This window comes from Anolis sagrei, chromosome 12 (genome assembly GCF_037176765.1).
Source record: "Anolis sagrei isolate rAnoSag1 chromosome 12, rAnoSag1.mat, whole genome shotgun sequence".
Lineage (NCBI taxonomy): Eukaryota > Metazoa > Chordata > Lepidosauria > Squamata > Dactyloidae > Anolis > Anolis sagrei.
This window is the reverse complement of record NC_090032.1, coordinates 4839012-4855600: the sequence shown is the minus strand read 5'-3', so window position 1 is coordinate 4855600 and position 16589 is coordinate 4839012. Positions and strand designations below refer to the sequence as shown.

Genomic DNA, 16589 nt, shown 5'->3' with positions numbered 1-16589 from the left:
TACAATCACAGAGCATTCTGAACCCCACCAACGATAGAATTGGGCCAAACCTCCCACACAGAACCCCCATGACCACCAGAGTGGGCCACAGCAATGCGTGGAAGGGGACAGCTAGTCTATATAAATAAAAATGTAAGGTTTGTTTGTGGGATTAACAGAACTCAAAAAACACTGGACGAATGGACACCAAATTTGGACACAAGACACTTATCAGGCCAATGAGTGACCTGAAAAACACAACAGAAGAGGCTTAAAAAGCCAAAAAAAAAAAAACTACAACGCATGCACAAAATCACACATATATACACATACAAAGCACATATACACAGATTGGGCCACAGCAACACATGGCAAGGTACATCTAGTATTACTAATAGTATTACAATATAATGGTGTGATACAATATAGTAATATATAATATTGATATTGTACTATGCTAATAATATAATATATTGTATGTATATATATCTTCTAAGCCACTCTGAGTCCCCTTCAGGGTGAGAAGGGCGGCATATAAATGTCATTAATAAATAAATAAATAAGTTCAGACTAAAATCCAAAGTGGGTTGCGTAAACATTGCGTAAACGTGAAAACTCATAGGTATTGTAGTCTGCCAATTGTAAACCGCCCGGAGTTGCCTAAGGGTTGAGAGGGACGGTATATAAATATAGCAAATAAAAACACGAATACCCAATTCACCCAGATTTGAGTACTGGTGAGGTTGGGGGTGGGTTGGTTTTGTCATTTGGGAGTTGTAGTTGCTGGGATTTATAGTTCACCTACAATCAAAGAGAATTGTAATGTAAATATCTGATATTTACATTACAATATATTGTCATTCAGTGGACCAAAATTGGCACAAATACCCAATTCACCCAAATTTGAGAACTGGTGAGGTGGGGGGGGGGGGTTGGTTTTGTCATTTGGGAGTTGTAGTTGCTGGGATTTATAGTTCACCTACAATCAAAGAGAATTGTAATGTAAATATCTGATATTTACATTACAATATATTGTCATTCAGTGGACCAAAATTGGCACAAATACCCAATTCACCCAAATTTGAGAACTGGTGAGGTGGGGGGGGGGGTTGGTTTTGTCATTTGGGAGTTGTAGTTGCTGGGATTTATAGTTCACCTACAATCAAAGAGAATTGTAATGTAAATATGAGATATTTACATTGCAATGTATTGTCATTCAGTGGACCAAATTTGGCACAAATACCCCATTCACCCAAATTTGAGAACTGGTGAGGTTGGGGGTGGGTTGGTTTTGTCATTTGGGAGTTGTAGTTGCTGGGATTTATAGTTCACCTACAATAAAAGAGAATTGTAATGTAAACATCTGATATTTACATTGCAATGTATTGTCATTCAGTGGACCAAAATTGGCACAAATACCCCATTCACCCAAATTTGAGAACTGGTGAGGTTGGGGGGGGGGGGGGGGGTTGGTTTTGTCATTTGGGAGTTGTAGTTGCTGGGATTTATAGTTCACCTACAATCAAAGAGAATTGTAATGTAAATATCTGATATTTACATTGCAATGTATTGTCATTCAGTGGACCAAATTTGGCACAAATACTCAATACCTTCAAATTTGAGTACTGGTGAGGTTGGGAGAGGATTGGTTTTGTCATTTGGGAGTTTTGTCATTTGGGAGTTGCTGGGATTTATAGTTCATCTACAATCCAAGAGCATTCTGAACCCTGCCAACTACAGAATTGGGCCAAACTTCCAACACAGAACCCCGCGACCAACAGAAAATACTGGAAGGGTTTGGTGGGCATTGACCTTGAGTTTGGGAGTTGTAGTTCACCTACATCCAGAGAGCACTGTGGACTCAAACAATGATGGATCTGGACTAAACTTGGTACAAATACCTAAAATGCCCAAACGTGAACACTGGTGGAGCTTGGGGAAAATAGACCTTGACATTTGGGAGTTGTAGTTGCTGGGATTTATAGTTCACCTACAATCCAAGAGCATTTTGGACCCCACCAATGATAGAATTGGGCCAAACTTCCCACACACAACTCCATGAGCAACAAAAATACTGTGTTTTCTGATGGCCTTTGGTGACCCCTCTGACACCTCCCTCGCAACCCCTAGGTTGAGAAACTCTACTATTGATGATAGATATCAAGCCAACCTACAATCGAGTCAACACGTAACGTGTATCCACCATTTCTGAGAAGCATGGTCGGTGTGTCATTCCGTTTGGAAATTGGCCCTCATTGTCTAACTCTTGAGCCAAGCATAAATAGAATCATACAATGCTAGTGTATCCACCATTTCTGAGAAGCATGGTCGGTGTGTCATTCCATTTGGAAATTGGCCCTCATCATCTGACTCTTGAGCCAAGCATGAATAGAATCATACAATGACAAGAGTTGGTGGAGACCACATGGGCCATCTAGTCCAACCCGGTTGGCCTTTGTCTTGGACCCGGAGACCCGATTCCTTGTATTGTTCCATCCGCCCTCCCCAATTCCTGTCCGTGTCTAAAAATTATCTTACCTTCTAACCTTAAAGCTGCCATCCGCTGGAACTCGGGCTCCTGCAGCCAGCGCCACATCCTCTTGAAGGTCTCCCGCCCGGACTTGAGCTTGCTCCAGGGCTTGGGGTTCCTCAGCAGGTCCGAGAGGGTCCCTTGGGAGCGGCAGAGGACCCTCTCGGCGAAGATGGCTTGCGGGATGCTGTAGCGCTTCAGCTCGGCGATGATGCGCTGGGCCACCTCCTTGGTGTTGATCTCCTCCAGCTGGCTGGAGAGCACCGTCGTCTGGCTGGCGATGGGCTGGCTGGGCCGGGCGCCCATCTCGGAGCGCGGGTGGCCGTAGGGGGTCTGGCTCATGGCATTGGGGGAGGCCATAGTGGAGCTCTGGGAGGGGGACATCTCCCGGGGGAAGTGCTGCTCCATCCGACCAAACATGGCGGTCGAGTGGGCCTCGAAGCCATTGCCGAGCATCATCTTCTCGTTCCCCAAGGTCCCGGCGGCCGAATGTGCGGTGTAGTTGTGCATCGGCGCCAGCTGTGGACTGGGCAGCGAGGAGAGGCTCTGTCCCATGCCAATCTCCTTGTGGTAGGGGCTGTAAAAGTTCCCCCCGGTGCCCAAGCTCCGGTCTTCCCGCATGAGGGTGAAGCTCCCGATGACGTTGCCCATGGGCAAGCACTGGTGGTGGTGGTGATGGTGGTGGTGGTGGAACTTCTCATGCAAGGGCTGGAGCGGGGTCAAAGTGGTATAGCTGTTGCCGGCTCCTGAGGTGGGAGAGTCACCCCCGAAGCCCAGCCCCGGGTGCAAGGAGGTGGCCAAAGCGTGCTCGGCCCGGTGGTAGTCGGTCCCGTCCAGGACGGAGGCCACCAAAGAAGGCCGCTGCAAGGCCGAATGCAAAGCCCGGCTGTCGCTGTGCATCAGCTCCTGCTCCTGGGCCGACATCTCCCCACTCCCGCCGTTCTCCAAGCCCAGCTGGACATTCATGGTGCCACCCTACTTGGCCACCATCTTGGCCAAACTTGGTCACTCGAGCCAGTTGAGACGTTCACCTCTGGACACGGATCTAGGTTGGGATCCTAGGACAGAAGGAGAGGAGGAAAAAGAAAATATACAGTTTGGAAAACATAACACGAAACAAAAACCTATGTAGCCATTTCAACACACTGAAAACGCAGCGAAAGAGGAGCACAACACACTTACGACATAATAGAATAAGAACACAACACTAACTCCATCCTCTGTGGCATGGCTTTGTGTGCATCTCCAAGACCTATTACTTGGCTAAGTTGGTTCAGAAGCGTTTCCTCTGAGGCTGAGAGACTGTGACATGTGAAAAGTCATCTACTGTGGATTCCATAAGAGCACAACACACTTACGACGTAACAGAATAGGAACACAACACTAACTCCATCTGCTACGGCATGGCTTGGTGTGCATCTCCAAGACCTTATTACTTGGCTCAGTTGGTTCAAAAGCGTTTCTTCTGAGGCTGAGAGACTGTGACATGCGAAAAGTCACCTATTGTGGATTCCATGGGAGCACAACACACTTATGATGTAACAGAATAGGAACACAACACTAACTCCATCTGCTAAGGCATGGCTTTGTGTGCATCTCCAAGACCTATTACTTGGCTAAGTTGGTTTAGAAGTGTTTCCTCTGAGGCTGAGAGACTGTGACATGCGAGAAGTCACCTACTATGGATTCCATAAGAGCACAACACACGACGTAACAGAATAGGAGCACAACACTAGCTCCGTCTGCTGTGGCGTGGCTTTGTGTGCATCTCCAAGACCTGTTGTGGGGTTTCTTGGCTAGGTTGGTTTAAGACCATTTCCTCTGAGGCTGAGAGACTATGACATGCGAAAAGTCACCTATTGTGGATTCCATGGGAGCACAACACACTTATGATGTAACAGAATAGGAACACAACACTAACTCCATCTGCTACGGCATGGTTTTGTGTGCGTCTCCAAGACCTATTGTGGGGTTTCTTGGCTACGTTGGTTCAAGACCATTTCCTCTGAGGCAGAGAGACTGTGACTTGCCAAAGGTCACCTTCTGTGGATTCCATAGGAGCACAACACACTTTTGATATAATAGAATACAAGCACAACACTAGCTCCATTAGTTGCGGTATGGATTTGTGTGCATCTCCAAAATCTATTGTAGGGTTTCTTGGCTAGGTTGGTTCAAGACCATTTCCTCTGAGGCTGAGAGACTGTGACATGTGAAAGGTCACCTACTGTGGATTCCACAGGGGCACAACACACTTACGACATAAGAGAATAGGAGCACAACACTAGCTCCTTCCGCTATGACGTGGCTTTGTGTGCATCTCCAAGATGTATTGTGCGGTTCCTTTGCTAGGTTGGTTCAGAAGAATTTGCAGATGCCTTTTGATGAGGCTGAGAGACTGTGACATGCCAAAGGTCACCTATTGTGGATTCCACAGGAGCACAACACACGTAGGATATAATAGAATAGGAGCACAACACTAGCTCCATCTGTTGCGGCATGGATTCGTATGCGTCTCCAAGACCTATTGTGGGGTTCCTTGGCTAGGTTGGTTCAAGACCATTTCCTCTGAGGCTGAGAGACTGTGACATGTGAAAGGTCACCTACTGTGGATTTCACAGAAGCACAAGACACTTGTGACATAAGAAAATAGGAGCACAACACTAGCTCCTTTTGCTATGGCGTGGCTTTGTGTGCATCCTCAAGATGTATTGTGCGGTTCCTTTGCTAGGTTGGTTCAGAAGCATTTGCAGATGCCTTTTGATGGGGCTGAGAGACTGTGACATGCCAAAGGCCACCTATTGTGGATTCCATAGGAGCACAACACACTTAAGACATAAGAGAATAGGAGCAGAACACTAACTCCATCTGCTATGGTGTAGCTTTGTGTGCATCTCCAAGACCTATTGTGGGGTTTCTTGGCTAGGTTGGTTCAAGACCATTTCCTCTGAGGCTGAGAGACTGTGACATGCCAAAGGTCACCTACTGTGGATTCCATATGAGCACAACACACTTTTGACACTATAGAATACGAGCACAACACTAGCTCCATCTATTGCTGCATGGATTTGTATGCGTCTCCAAGACCTGTTGTGAGGTTTCTTGGCTAGGTTGATTCAAGACCATTTCCTCTGAGGCCGAGAGACTGTGACATGCCAAAGGTCACCTACTGTGGATTCCACAGAAGCACAACACACTTACAACATAAAAGAATAGGAGCACAACACTAGCTCCTTCTGCTATGGTGTGGCTTTGTGTGCATCTCCAAGACGTATTGTGAGGTTCCTTCACTAGGTTGGTTCAGAAGCATTTGCAGATGCCTTTTGATGAGGCTGAGAGACTGTAACATGCCAAAGGCCACCTATTGTGGATTCCATAGGAGCACAACACACTTAAGACATAAGAGAATAGGAGCAGAACACTAACTCCATCTGCTATGGTGTAGCTTTGTGTGCATCTCCAAGACCTATTGTGGGGTTTCTTGGCTAGGTTGGTTCAAGACCATTTCCTCTGAGGCTGAGAGACTGTGACATGCCAAAGGTCACCCACTGTTGATTCCATAGGAGCACAACACACTTTTGACATAATAGAGTACGAGCACAACACTAGCTCAATCTGCTGCAGCATGGATTTGTATGCGTCTCCAAGACCTATTGTGAGGTTTCTTGGCTAGGTTGGGTCAAGACTATTTCCTCTGAGGCTGAGAGACTGTGACATGCAAAAAGACACCTACTGTGGATTCCATAGGAGCACAACACACTTAAGACATAAGAGAATAGGAGCACAACACTAACTCCATCTGCTGTGGCATGGATTCGTGTGTGTCTCCAAGACCTATTGTGAGGTTTCTTGGCTAGGTTGGTTCAAGACCATTTCCTCTGAGGCTGAGAGTCTGTGACATGCCAAAGGTCATCTACTGCGGATTCCGACCCTGGTCTCGAGAGTCATAATTTTACTCTAAAAGCCACTATACTGTGCTGGCTCCCTTTGGCAAATTAAAAAGCAATTGCCTCTGTATATATGGGAAAGCAAGGAAGGGACCAAGAGGATCTGCCGGGGAAGGGAGTTCCACAAATTGGGAGCTCACACCTTAAAGGCCCTGTGAGGGAAAGCTTTGTGTGGGGGATGTTGACTTTCAGCTCCATATCATGGACGGAAAATGTACCAGCTTTTTGCACCCACCTTCTGAGATGGAGACGGCGACAGGGACGGAAAATGTACCAAAAGGCTCCATCCTTTTGCACCCTCGAAACAAACCCTTTGGAGATGGAGACAGTGACAGGGACGGAAAATGTTCCAAAAGGCTCCATCCTTTTGCACCCTCGAAACAAACCCTTTGGAGATGGAGACAGTGACAGGGACGGAAAATGTTCCAAAAGGCTCCATCCTTTTGCACCCTCGAAACAAACCCTTTGGAGATGGAGACAGTGACAGGGACGGAAAATGTTCCAAAAGGCTCCATCCTTTTGCACCCTCGAAACAAACCCTTTGGAGATGGAGACAGTGACAGGGACGGAAAATGTTCCAAAAGGCTCCATCCTTTTGCACCCTCGAAACAAACCCTTTGGAGATGGAGACAGTGACAGGGACGGAAAATGTTCCAAAAGGCTCCATCCTTTTGCACCCTCGAAACAAACCCTTCTGAGATGGAGATGGTGACAAGGACGGAAAATGTACCAAAAGTCTCCATCCTTTTGCACCCTCGAAACAAACCCTTCTGAGATGGAGACGGTGACAGGGACGGAAAATGTTCCAAAAGGCTCCATCCTTTTGCACCCTCGAAACAAACCCTTCGGAGATGGAGACGGTGACAGGGACGGAAAATGTTCCAAAAGGCTCCATCCTTTTGCACCCTCGAAACAAACCCTTCGGAGATGGAGACGGTGACAGGGACGGAAAATGTACCTAAAGGCTCAATCCTTTTGCACCCTCGAAACAAACCCTTCGGAGATGGAGACGGTGACAGGGACGGAAAATGTACCTAAAGGCTCAATCCTTTTGCACCCTCGAAACAAACCCTTTGGAGATGGAGACGGCGACAAGGCTCTCCGTATTTTGGACCAAACTGATGCCACCAAGGGCAGGCACGTCTGAAGTGAAATCCCTTCCTCGCTCTCCACACAATGCAAGACAGCCGGGAAGCTGCGCATGCCTTCCTAACAGCCCCGTGCAAAAGTCTGAGTGCAAACCTCTGAGCATGCACAAATAAAATAGGACTTACCTAGCACTGAAGGGTGTATTTCCTCGGCATTTTGGAGCTGTGTCGGACTGCAGGAACGGAGAGAGCTTGGAGAGAGAGAGAGAGAAGGAGGAGACAACAATTCAGACCTTTGCATCAAACGAATTCTGAGACAGATGTTCAGTCCGAGCATCCAACAATTGGTTAGACCTCGGCATCACAATTTTGCAATCCCGGCACCAACTAATTGTTTACGCCTTTGCATCCAATAACTGTTAGACATTACTTTCTTAGACTTTGGTATCACAAAATAATTTTTAAGCATCCGAAGCATCACGCTTTCTACGAATACATCCTGCCCTGTCCAAAAAGGAGCTCTTTCCTTCGTTCTTTGCAACCGTACAAACCTTTTTTCTTCGCTGCGTTTTGCAAAATGCAGAAGACAGACATGCAAACTCCAATAGATAAATAGAGAAACAATCTAGATCTGATTCTATAAGATCCATCAAAGTCACAAAAAAAGTCTCTGCCTTGGAAATCTTCCAACTGGATGGAATGAGACAAATGCATCAATATGCAATCTCTCTCTTGCTTTCAAAGGCAGCAATTTAATTTTGTCTCTTTCTGAGGAGGTTCAGCTTGGACTAACCTTCTCCTCTTTGTGTGTGCATCTCTCTCTCTCTTTCTCTCTCTCTGGCTTTCTCTCCTCTGGCTTTCCGATGCCTTCTTTTCCCCCCCACTCTCTCTCTAGAGAGCTTTCCCCAGCTTGCTTCTTTTCAGCCCAAAGCCACTGGTATCGATTCCACAGCCCGAACCCTTTCGCGCCGACTGCCTTTCCCACGTCACCAGCCGAAAAAACCTGACAGATCGCAATCAGGAGCCAACCTGATTTAACCCAGTCGGCCCTGGATCAGCGGAAAACGCTGGCGAGGAAGAAAGAGGGAAGGGTTCATTGGGAGACCTTTGCGGGTGTGCCTTTGTGCACTTGTGGACAAGTGCGTTCCAGTTTTGTGCACTCTTGGATGGGAAAATCCAATACGCAACATCCAAACATTTGCACTATTTCATTCCATCCTCACCATGCCCTTGTTTCAACTTTGGCCAAATGGGTGATACTCCCGACTCCGAAGTTGGCTACACCTCTTCTTCCGAGAAATGTATAAAAATAGGCCTTTTGGACTATTTGGGATCCTACTGTCCAAAAAATGGAGCCCCAATGGCACAGTGGGTTAAACTTGCTGACTGAAAGGTTGCAGTTTCGAATCCGGGGAGCGGGATTTGCTCCCACTGTTAGCCCCAGCTTCTGAGATTTTCTCAGAGGCTCAGAGATAAGGCCGAGAGGAGATCCAGGTGCGTGAGGCATGATGTCATGGGTGGTTTGGATTACTGCTATTTTGTATTTTCTATTCTACTGACCTATGAACCCTCGTTTGTGCAGTGGGTTAAACCACTGAGTTGCTGAACTTGCTGACCGAAAGGCTTCAGGTTCGAATCCGGGGAACGGGATTCGCTGTTAGCCCCAGCTTCTGCCCACCAAGCAGTTCAAAAACACGCAAATGTGAGTAAATCAAAAGGTAACATAGGCAGGATGTTAAAAGTTAAAAGTCAGCAAATGAGATTATCTCAGAGCCTCTGAGATAAGGCCGAGAGGAGATCCAGGTGCGTGAGGCATGATGTCATGGGTGGTTTGGATTACTGCTATTTTGAATTTTCTATTCTGCTGATCCATGAATCCCCGTTTGTGCAGTGGGTTAAACCACTGAGCTGCTGAACTTGCTGACCAAAAGGCTGCAGGTTCGAATCCAGGGAGCAGGATTCGCTCCCACTGTTAGCCCCAGCTTCTGCCAACCAAGCAGTTCAAAAACACGCAAATGTGAGTAGATCAATAGGTACCATAGGCAGGATGTTAAAAGTCAGCAAACGAGATTTTCTCAGAGGCTCAGAGATAAGGCCGAGAGGAGATCCAGATGCGTGAGGCATGATGTCATGGGTGGTTTGGAGGACTTAAATTAGTGGGTTGTTTTGAGGCCATTCAGAGGAGACAACATTGCTATAGGAGATGGTTCTCCTGTCTACTATCAAGTTCATAGTTCAAGTATTCTCAAGTTTCCTGTTCTTGTTTATGCCTGTGTTTCCTTGGGAAAGTTCCTTTTTTCATGTTCATGGATGTATGTACTTCTGTGGATTTTGGTTTCCTTGGCTTTATGTTCCTTGTCATTTTATGGATTACTGCTATTTTGTATTTTCTATTCTACTGACCCATGAGCCCCCGTTTGTGCAGTGGGTTAAACCACTGAACTGCTGAACTTGCTGACCGAAAGGCTGCAGGTTCGAATCTGGGGAGCGGGATGAGCTCCCACTGTTAGCCCCAGCTTCTGCCAACCAAGCAGTTCAAAAACACGCAAATGTGAGTAGATCAATAGGTACCATAGGCAGGATGTTAAAAGCCTGGCTGCTTCCTGCATGGGGGAATCCTTTGTTGTGAGGTAGGTGGGAGAAAGAACTCTTGTCTGTTGGAGTCAGGAGTAGATGTTGCAATTGGCCAACTTGCTTAGCATTGAATGGCCTTGCAGCTTCAAACGCTGACTGCTTCCTGCTTGGGGGAATCCTTTGTTGGGAGGAGGGTGGGAGAAAGAACTCTTGTCTGTTGGAGGTGATTGTGAATGTTGCAATTGGCCGGCTTGATTAGCATTGCAGCTTCAAAGCCTGACTGCTTCCTGCCTGGGGGAATCCTTTGTTGGGAGGTGTTAACTGGCCCTGATTTTTTTCCTATCTGGAACCCCCCTGTTTTTTTTTCAAGGGCTTCTCTGTGTAGCCTGGCATGGTGATTGTCAGAGTGGTCCAGCATTTCTGTGTTCTGAAATAATAAACACCTCCCAACCAAGGATTCTCCCAGCCAGGAAGCAGCCAGGCTTTGAAGCTGCAAGGCCATTCGATGCTAATCAAGGTGGCCAATTGTAACATTCACACTTGCCTCCAACAGAGAAAAGTTCTTTCTCCTACCTGCCTCCCAACAAAGGATTCCCCCAGGCAGGAAGCAGCCAGGCTTTGAAGCTGCAAGGCCATTCAATGCTAATCAAGGTGGCCAATTGCAACATTCACACTTGCCTCCAGCAGACAAGAGTTCTTTCTCCCACCCACCTCCCAACAAAGGATTCCCCAGGCAGGAAGCAACCAGGCTTTGAAGCTGCAAGACCATTCAGTGCTAAGCAAGCTGGCCAATGGCAAAATTTACACTTGCCTCCAACAGACAAGAGTTCTTTCTCCCACTCTAGACATATATATGTCTAGATATATTAACCCCATGTTCCTAGTTTCCAACAGACCTCACAACCTCTGAGGATGCCTGCCATAGATGGGGGAGAAACATCAGGAGAGAATGCTTCTGGAACAAAAACTCACAACAACGCAATGCTTCCGGCCATGAAAGCCTTCGACAACACATCCTTCGTTTTGTAAGAAAAATAAATGCCAAGTATGGATTTTCCTGGGTTGTTGTAGGTTTTTCGGGCTCTATATTAATTGTATTGTATTTATTGTTTTTGTTTATTGCTCTTTTTTTTTTTGAGCTTGGCCTCATGTAAGCCGCTCCAAGTCCCTTGGGGAGATGGTGGCGGGGTATAAATAAAGTATAATAATAATAATAATAATAATAATAATAATTATTATTATTATTATTATGTACTAGAAGCATTCTCTCCTGACATTTCGCCTGCATTTATGGTAAGGTTGTGAGGTCTGTTGGAACTTGGAAAATTAGGTTTATATATATGGATTTTATTGCTTTTTGTTTTTATTGATGTGTTGTTGGGCTTGGCCTCATGTAAGCCACTCTGAGTCCTTTGGGGAGATGGTGGCGGGGTATAAATAAATTATTATTATTATTATTATTATTATTATTATTATTATTATGTTCTAGAAGCATTCTCTCCTGATGTTTCGCCTGCATCTATGGTAAGCATCCTCAGAGGTTGTGAGGTCTGTTGGAACTAGGAAAATTGGGTTTATATATCTGTGGAATGACCAGGGTGGGACAAAGAACTCTTGTCTGTTGGAGCTAGGTGATTATTATTATTATTATTATTATTATTATTATTATGTTCTAGAAGCATTCTCTCCTGACGTTTCTCCTGCATCTATGGTAAGCATCCTCAGAGGTTGTGAGGTCTGTTGGAACTAGGAAAATTGGGTTTATATATCTGTGGAATGGCCAGGGTGGGACAAAGAACTCTTGTCTGTTGGAGCTAGGTGATGATGATGATGATGATGATTATTATTATTATTATGTTCTAGAAGCATTTTCTCCTGACGTTTCTCCTGCATCTATGGTAAGCATCCTCAGAGGTTGTGAGGTCTGTTGGAACTTGGAAAATTGGGTTTATATATCTGTGGAATGACCAGGGTGGGACAAAGAACTCTTGTCTGTTAGAGCTAGGTGATTATTATTATTATTATTATTATTGTTGTTGTTATTATTATTATTATTATTATTATTGTTATGTTCTAGAAGCATTCTCTCCTGACGTTTCTCCTGCATCTATGGTAAACATCCTCAGAGGTTGTGAGGTCTGTTGGAACTTGGAAAATTGGGTTTATATATATGGATTTTCTCCTTTTGATAGTCTATCGAAAGCCTGCCTCGGATCCATCTTCATATATAGGCCGGTTATAAATCAAAATTGGTCTTTTGGAGTGACATGGAAAATATTTTCTGGGTCTCCAGCTATATATATGTGTGTGTGTGTGTGTACTCCCAACCTTTTGTTTCGGTGACTATTGCGCTTACAACAACCAGCATTTCCAAATGGAATGGGCATGTTGCCTCTCTGTATCCGCCTTGCAGAGACAAAAGAAGGGAGAAAACAGATGGATCTTTCAATGATTTGTGTCGATCCAGTGAAATCAATGACACGACGGAGGAGCAAAATTGCAGGGATGGTGCATCCAAAGTGCAAGAACCAAACGGGCACGGGGATCTATATTTGGGAGTATATTTGGGGATGCATCCTTGCAAATATTCAGAAATATGTCGCTCTCCAAGGCTGTCGCCGGGCAGAACAGCCATGTCACCGACACAAATCCCAGTTTTTGAGTGTCACAAATGGCAGCAAAATAAAATAAAAATTTCCCAAAACAAACCAAAGACTATGGAAAATGTGGGCCACGGATAAGATCTTGTATTCCAACTGATCCACCAAAGTAAAATGATTGATTATTGATTATGATTGATTATTGATCACGATTGATGCAAGGTGACCTCTCTGTGTCACGCCTGGAGGTCATAACCTTTTTACAAAATTTACTTATTTATGTATTTACAGTATTTGTATTGCCGTGGCTCCATACATATTATTTATTTACTTACTTATTTACAGTATTTGTATTGCTGTGGCTCCATACATACTATTTACTTATTTATTTTCTTATTTATTAATTTACAGTATTTCTATTGCCATGGCTCCAAACATACTATTTATTTACTTATCTATTTACACTATTTATATTGCCGTGGCTCCATACACACTATTTATTTACTTATCTATTAATTTACAGTATTTATATTGCCGTGGCTGCAAGCACCGAATGGCCTTGCAGCTTCAAAGCCTGGCTGCTTCCTGCCTGGGGGAATCCTTTGTTGGGAGGTGGGTGGGAGAAATAAATAAATAGTAAATAAATACTATTTATTTACTTATTTATTAATATACTGTATTCATATTGCCATGGCTCCATACATATTATTTATTTACTTACTTATTTACACTATTGATATTGCCATGGCTGGACACATACTATTTATTTACTTATGTATTAGTTTACAGTATTTCTATTGCCGTGGCTCCATACATACTATTTATTTACTTATTTATTTATTTGGCTCCATACATACTATTTATTTACTTATTTATTAATTTTCAGTATTTATATAGCCATGGCTCCATACATACTATTTATTTACTTATTTATTTGGCTCCATACATACTATTTATTTATTTACTTATTTATTAATTTACAGTATTTCTATTGCCGTGGCTCCATACACACTATTTATTTACTTATCTATTAATTTAAAGTATTTCTATTGCCGTAGCTGCAAGCACTGAATGGCCCTGGAGCTTCAAAGCCTGGCTGCTTCCTGCCTGGGGGAATCCTTTGTTGGGAGGTGGGTGGGAGAAATAAATAAATAGTAAATAAATACTATTTATTTACTTATATATTAATTTACAGTATTTGTATTGCCGTGGCTCCATACATACTATTTATTTACTTATTTATGTATTTACAGTATTTGTATTGCCATGGCTCCATACATACTATTTATTTATTTACATATTTACTTATTTACATTATTTATATTGCCGCGGCTCCATACATACTATTTATTTACTTATATATTTATTTACAGTATTTATATTGTCATGGCTCCATGCATACTATTTATTTACTTATTTATTAATTTACAATATTCATATTGCTGTGGCTCCATACTATTTACTTATTTATTAATTTACAGTATTATATTACCATTTATAATGATCGAATCGCCGGCATTTTTATGGCATTTCCTTACGGTTGCCTTAAATTCCTCTCTGCTTAAAGCGGTACCTATTTATCTACTCACGTTGCTGTTTCCGAAACTGCTAGGTAGGCAGAAGCTGGGCTAAAGGCCAGGAGCTCACCCTGACCCGGGCTTTGAACTGTCAACCTTTTGGTTGTCAAGATTTACTGCAGCTGGTGATTAACCTGCTGTGCTAAAGTCCAGCCCAATAATAATCAAAATAATCAAAATAATCATAATAATCATAATAATCATAATAATCATAATAATCATAATAATCATAATAATCATAATAATCATAATAATCATAATAATCATAATAATCATAATAATCATAATAATCATAATAATAATCATAATAATCATAATATCATAATAATCATAATCATAATAGGATCCTAGTTGGAAGGGACTCCAAGGGTCATCCAGTCCAACCCTCTTCTGCCATAAAGGAAAACACAATCTAAGCCCTCTGAACAGATACCCATCCAGCCATAGCTTCAAAACCTCAATCATCGTCACTATTACTATTATTACACAGCAAACGAGATATAGATGCTGGATTTCGTATCACAAAATCACAAGTCGAACACTTCCCAATAATAATAATAATAATAATAATAATAATTTGAAACATTATTATTATTATTATTATTATTATTATTATTATTATTACTATTAGGAGCCCCTGGTGGTGCAGCAGGTTAAACCGCTGAGCTTCTGAACCTGCTGACTGAAAAGTCGGTGGTTTGAATCTGGGAAGCGGAGTGAGCTCCCACTGTGAGCTCCAGCTTCTGCCAACCTAGCAGTTCGAAAACATCCAAATGCTAGTAGATCAATGGGGCTGCTGAACCCGCTGACTGAAAGGTCAGCGGTTTGAATCTGGGAAGCGGCGTGAGCTCCCACTGTGAGCTCCAGCTTCTGCCAACCTAGCAGTTCAAAAACATGCAAATGTGAATAGATCAGTTGGTACCACTCCAGCGGGAAGGTAATAGTGCTCCATGAAGTCATGCAGGCCACATAACCTTGGAGGTGTCTATGGACAACGCCGGCTCTTCGGCTTAGAAATGGAGATGAACACCACCCCGCAGCATCGGACACAACTAGACTTAATGTCAGGGGAAACCTTTACCATTATTATTATTATTATTATTATTATTCTGACACAAAAGCACAGTATGTCACAGCAAACGAGATCTATAAGATTATTATTATTATTATTATTATTATTATTATTTTACTGACACAAAAGCACAGTATGTCACAGCAAACGAGATCTATAAGATTATTATTATTATTATTATTATTGACACAAAATCACAGTTATGTCACAGCAAACGAGATCTATATGCTGGATTTCGTATCACAAAATCACAAGTCGAACACTTCCCAAGCGTCTAGGACTGTGTGATTTATTATTATTATTATTATTATTATTATTATTATTATTATTATTTGGGGCTGCTTTTGGACTATGAACTCCTACAATCCCTTAGATAGCATTCTGAGAGATGTCATCCAAAACATATCATAAATGTATCCAATAAATTTCCAAAAAGCAATAATAATAATAATAATAATAATAATAATAATAATAATATTTCTTACCCACCTCTCCTTGTGGCTCGAGGCAGGCTAAAGCACAGTTAAAACATTGTAAAAATTATATAAATACACGTATTAAAATGTGTTTCTATAATAATAATAATAATAATATTTCCCTGGTGCTTTGAGAAATGCATCTAAAACAGAAGAGGACTCCGGCCATTTGAGAGGAAAGGGAAACTTTTTCTCCATTATATGCCACTAATCTGATAATAGCAGGGAAATGGAGCAAGATTTCTCCAACCTGTTCCCTTTTGCACCTTTGGTTGAAAGGTGCAAAAAAATAGCAATATTTTGCATTAATAACAACCTTCTTGTCTTTGAATTGTCCAGAAAATGATACAATGCTTTGCTAAGCAACAAAACCTTTGGGTCTTGATCCTAAGGAACGATCTCTCTTCTTTCAACATTCAATGGAAAGCAGAGAGAAGAAGGAAGCGGAAATATCATCCATCCTCTGAATGTGATATTATTTCATTTGGAAGCCTTCCGTGCCAGAAAACAGATAATTTATAGAGACCAGAAATAGATAATTTATAGATAGATGATAATAGATAAGTAGGAGATAGATAGATAGATGGATAGATAGATAGTTGATAAATAGATGTATAGATGAGAGATATAGATGATGCATCGATAGATTATAAATAGATGATACATTTATAGATAATAGATAGATTGATGATAGATTTATAGATGATAAATAGACGATAGATACATAGATAGATGATAAATATATA

The 16589-nt window shown here is 42.7% G+C and overlaps 1 protein-coding gene across 2 annotated transcripts in view; it reads right to left on the bottom strand.

The window, feature by feature from the left end:
* LOC132764185 (hepatocyte nuclear factor 6-like) overlaps positions 1-16589 on the bottom strand; it is a 90890-nt gene that overhangs the window by 29025 nt on the left and 45276 nt on the right. Inside the window, exons 1-3 of one of the 2 annotated variants that reach the window (XM_067472344.1) lie at positions 8338-8662; positions 7731-7795; positions 2518-3567 (exon numbers count right to left, since the gene is read on the bottom strand). In XM_067472344.1, coding sequence (XP_067328445.1) covers positions 2518-3475 — 958 coding nt within the window. In that variant the 5' untranslated portion in view covers positions 3476-3567; positions 7731-7795; positions 8338-8662. Of the gene's footprint in view, positions 1-2517; positions 3568-7730; positions 7796-8337; positions 8663-16589 lie in introns of those variants that run through there. The other variant, XM_067472345.1, reaches the window with a different exon arrangement.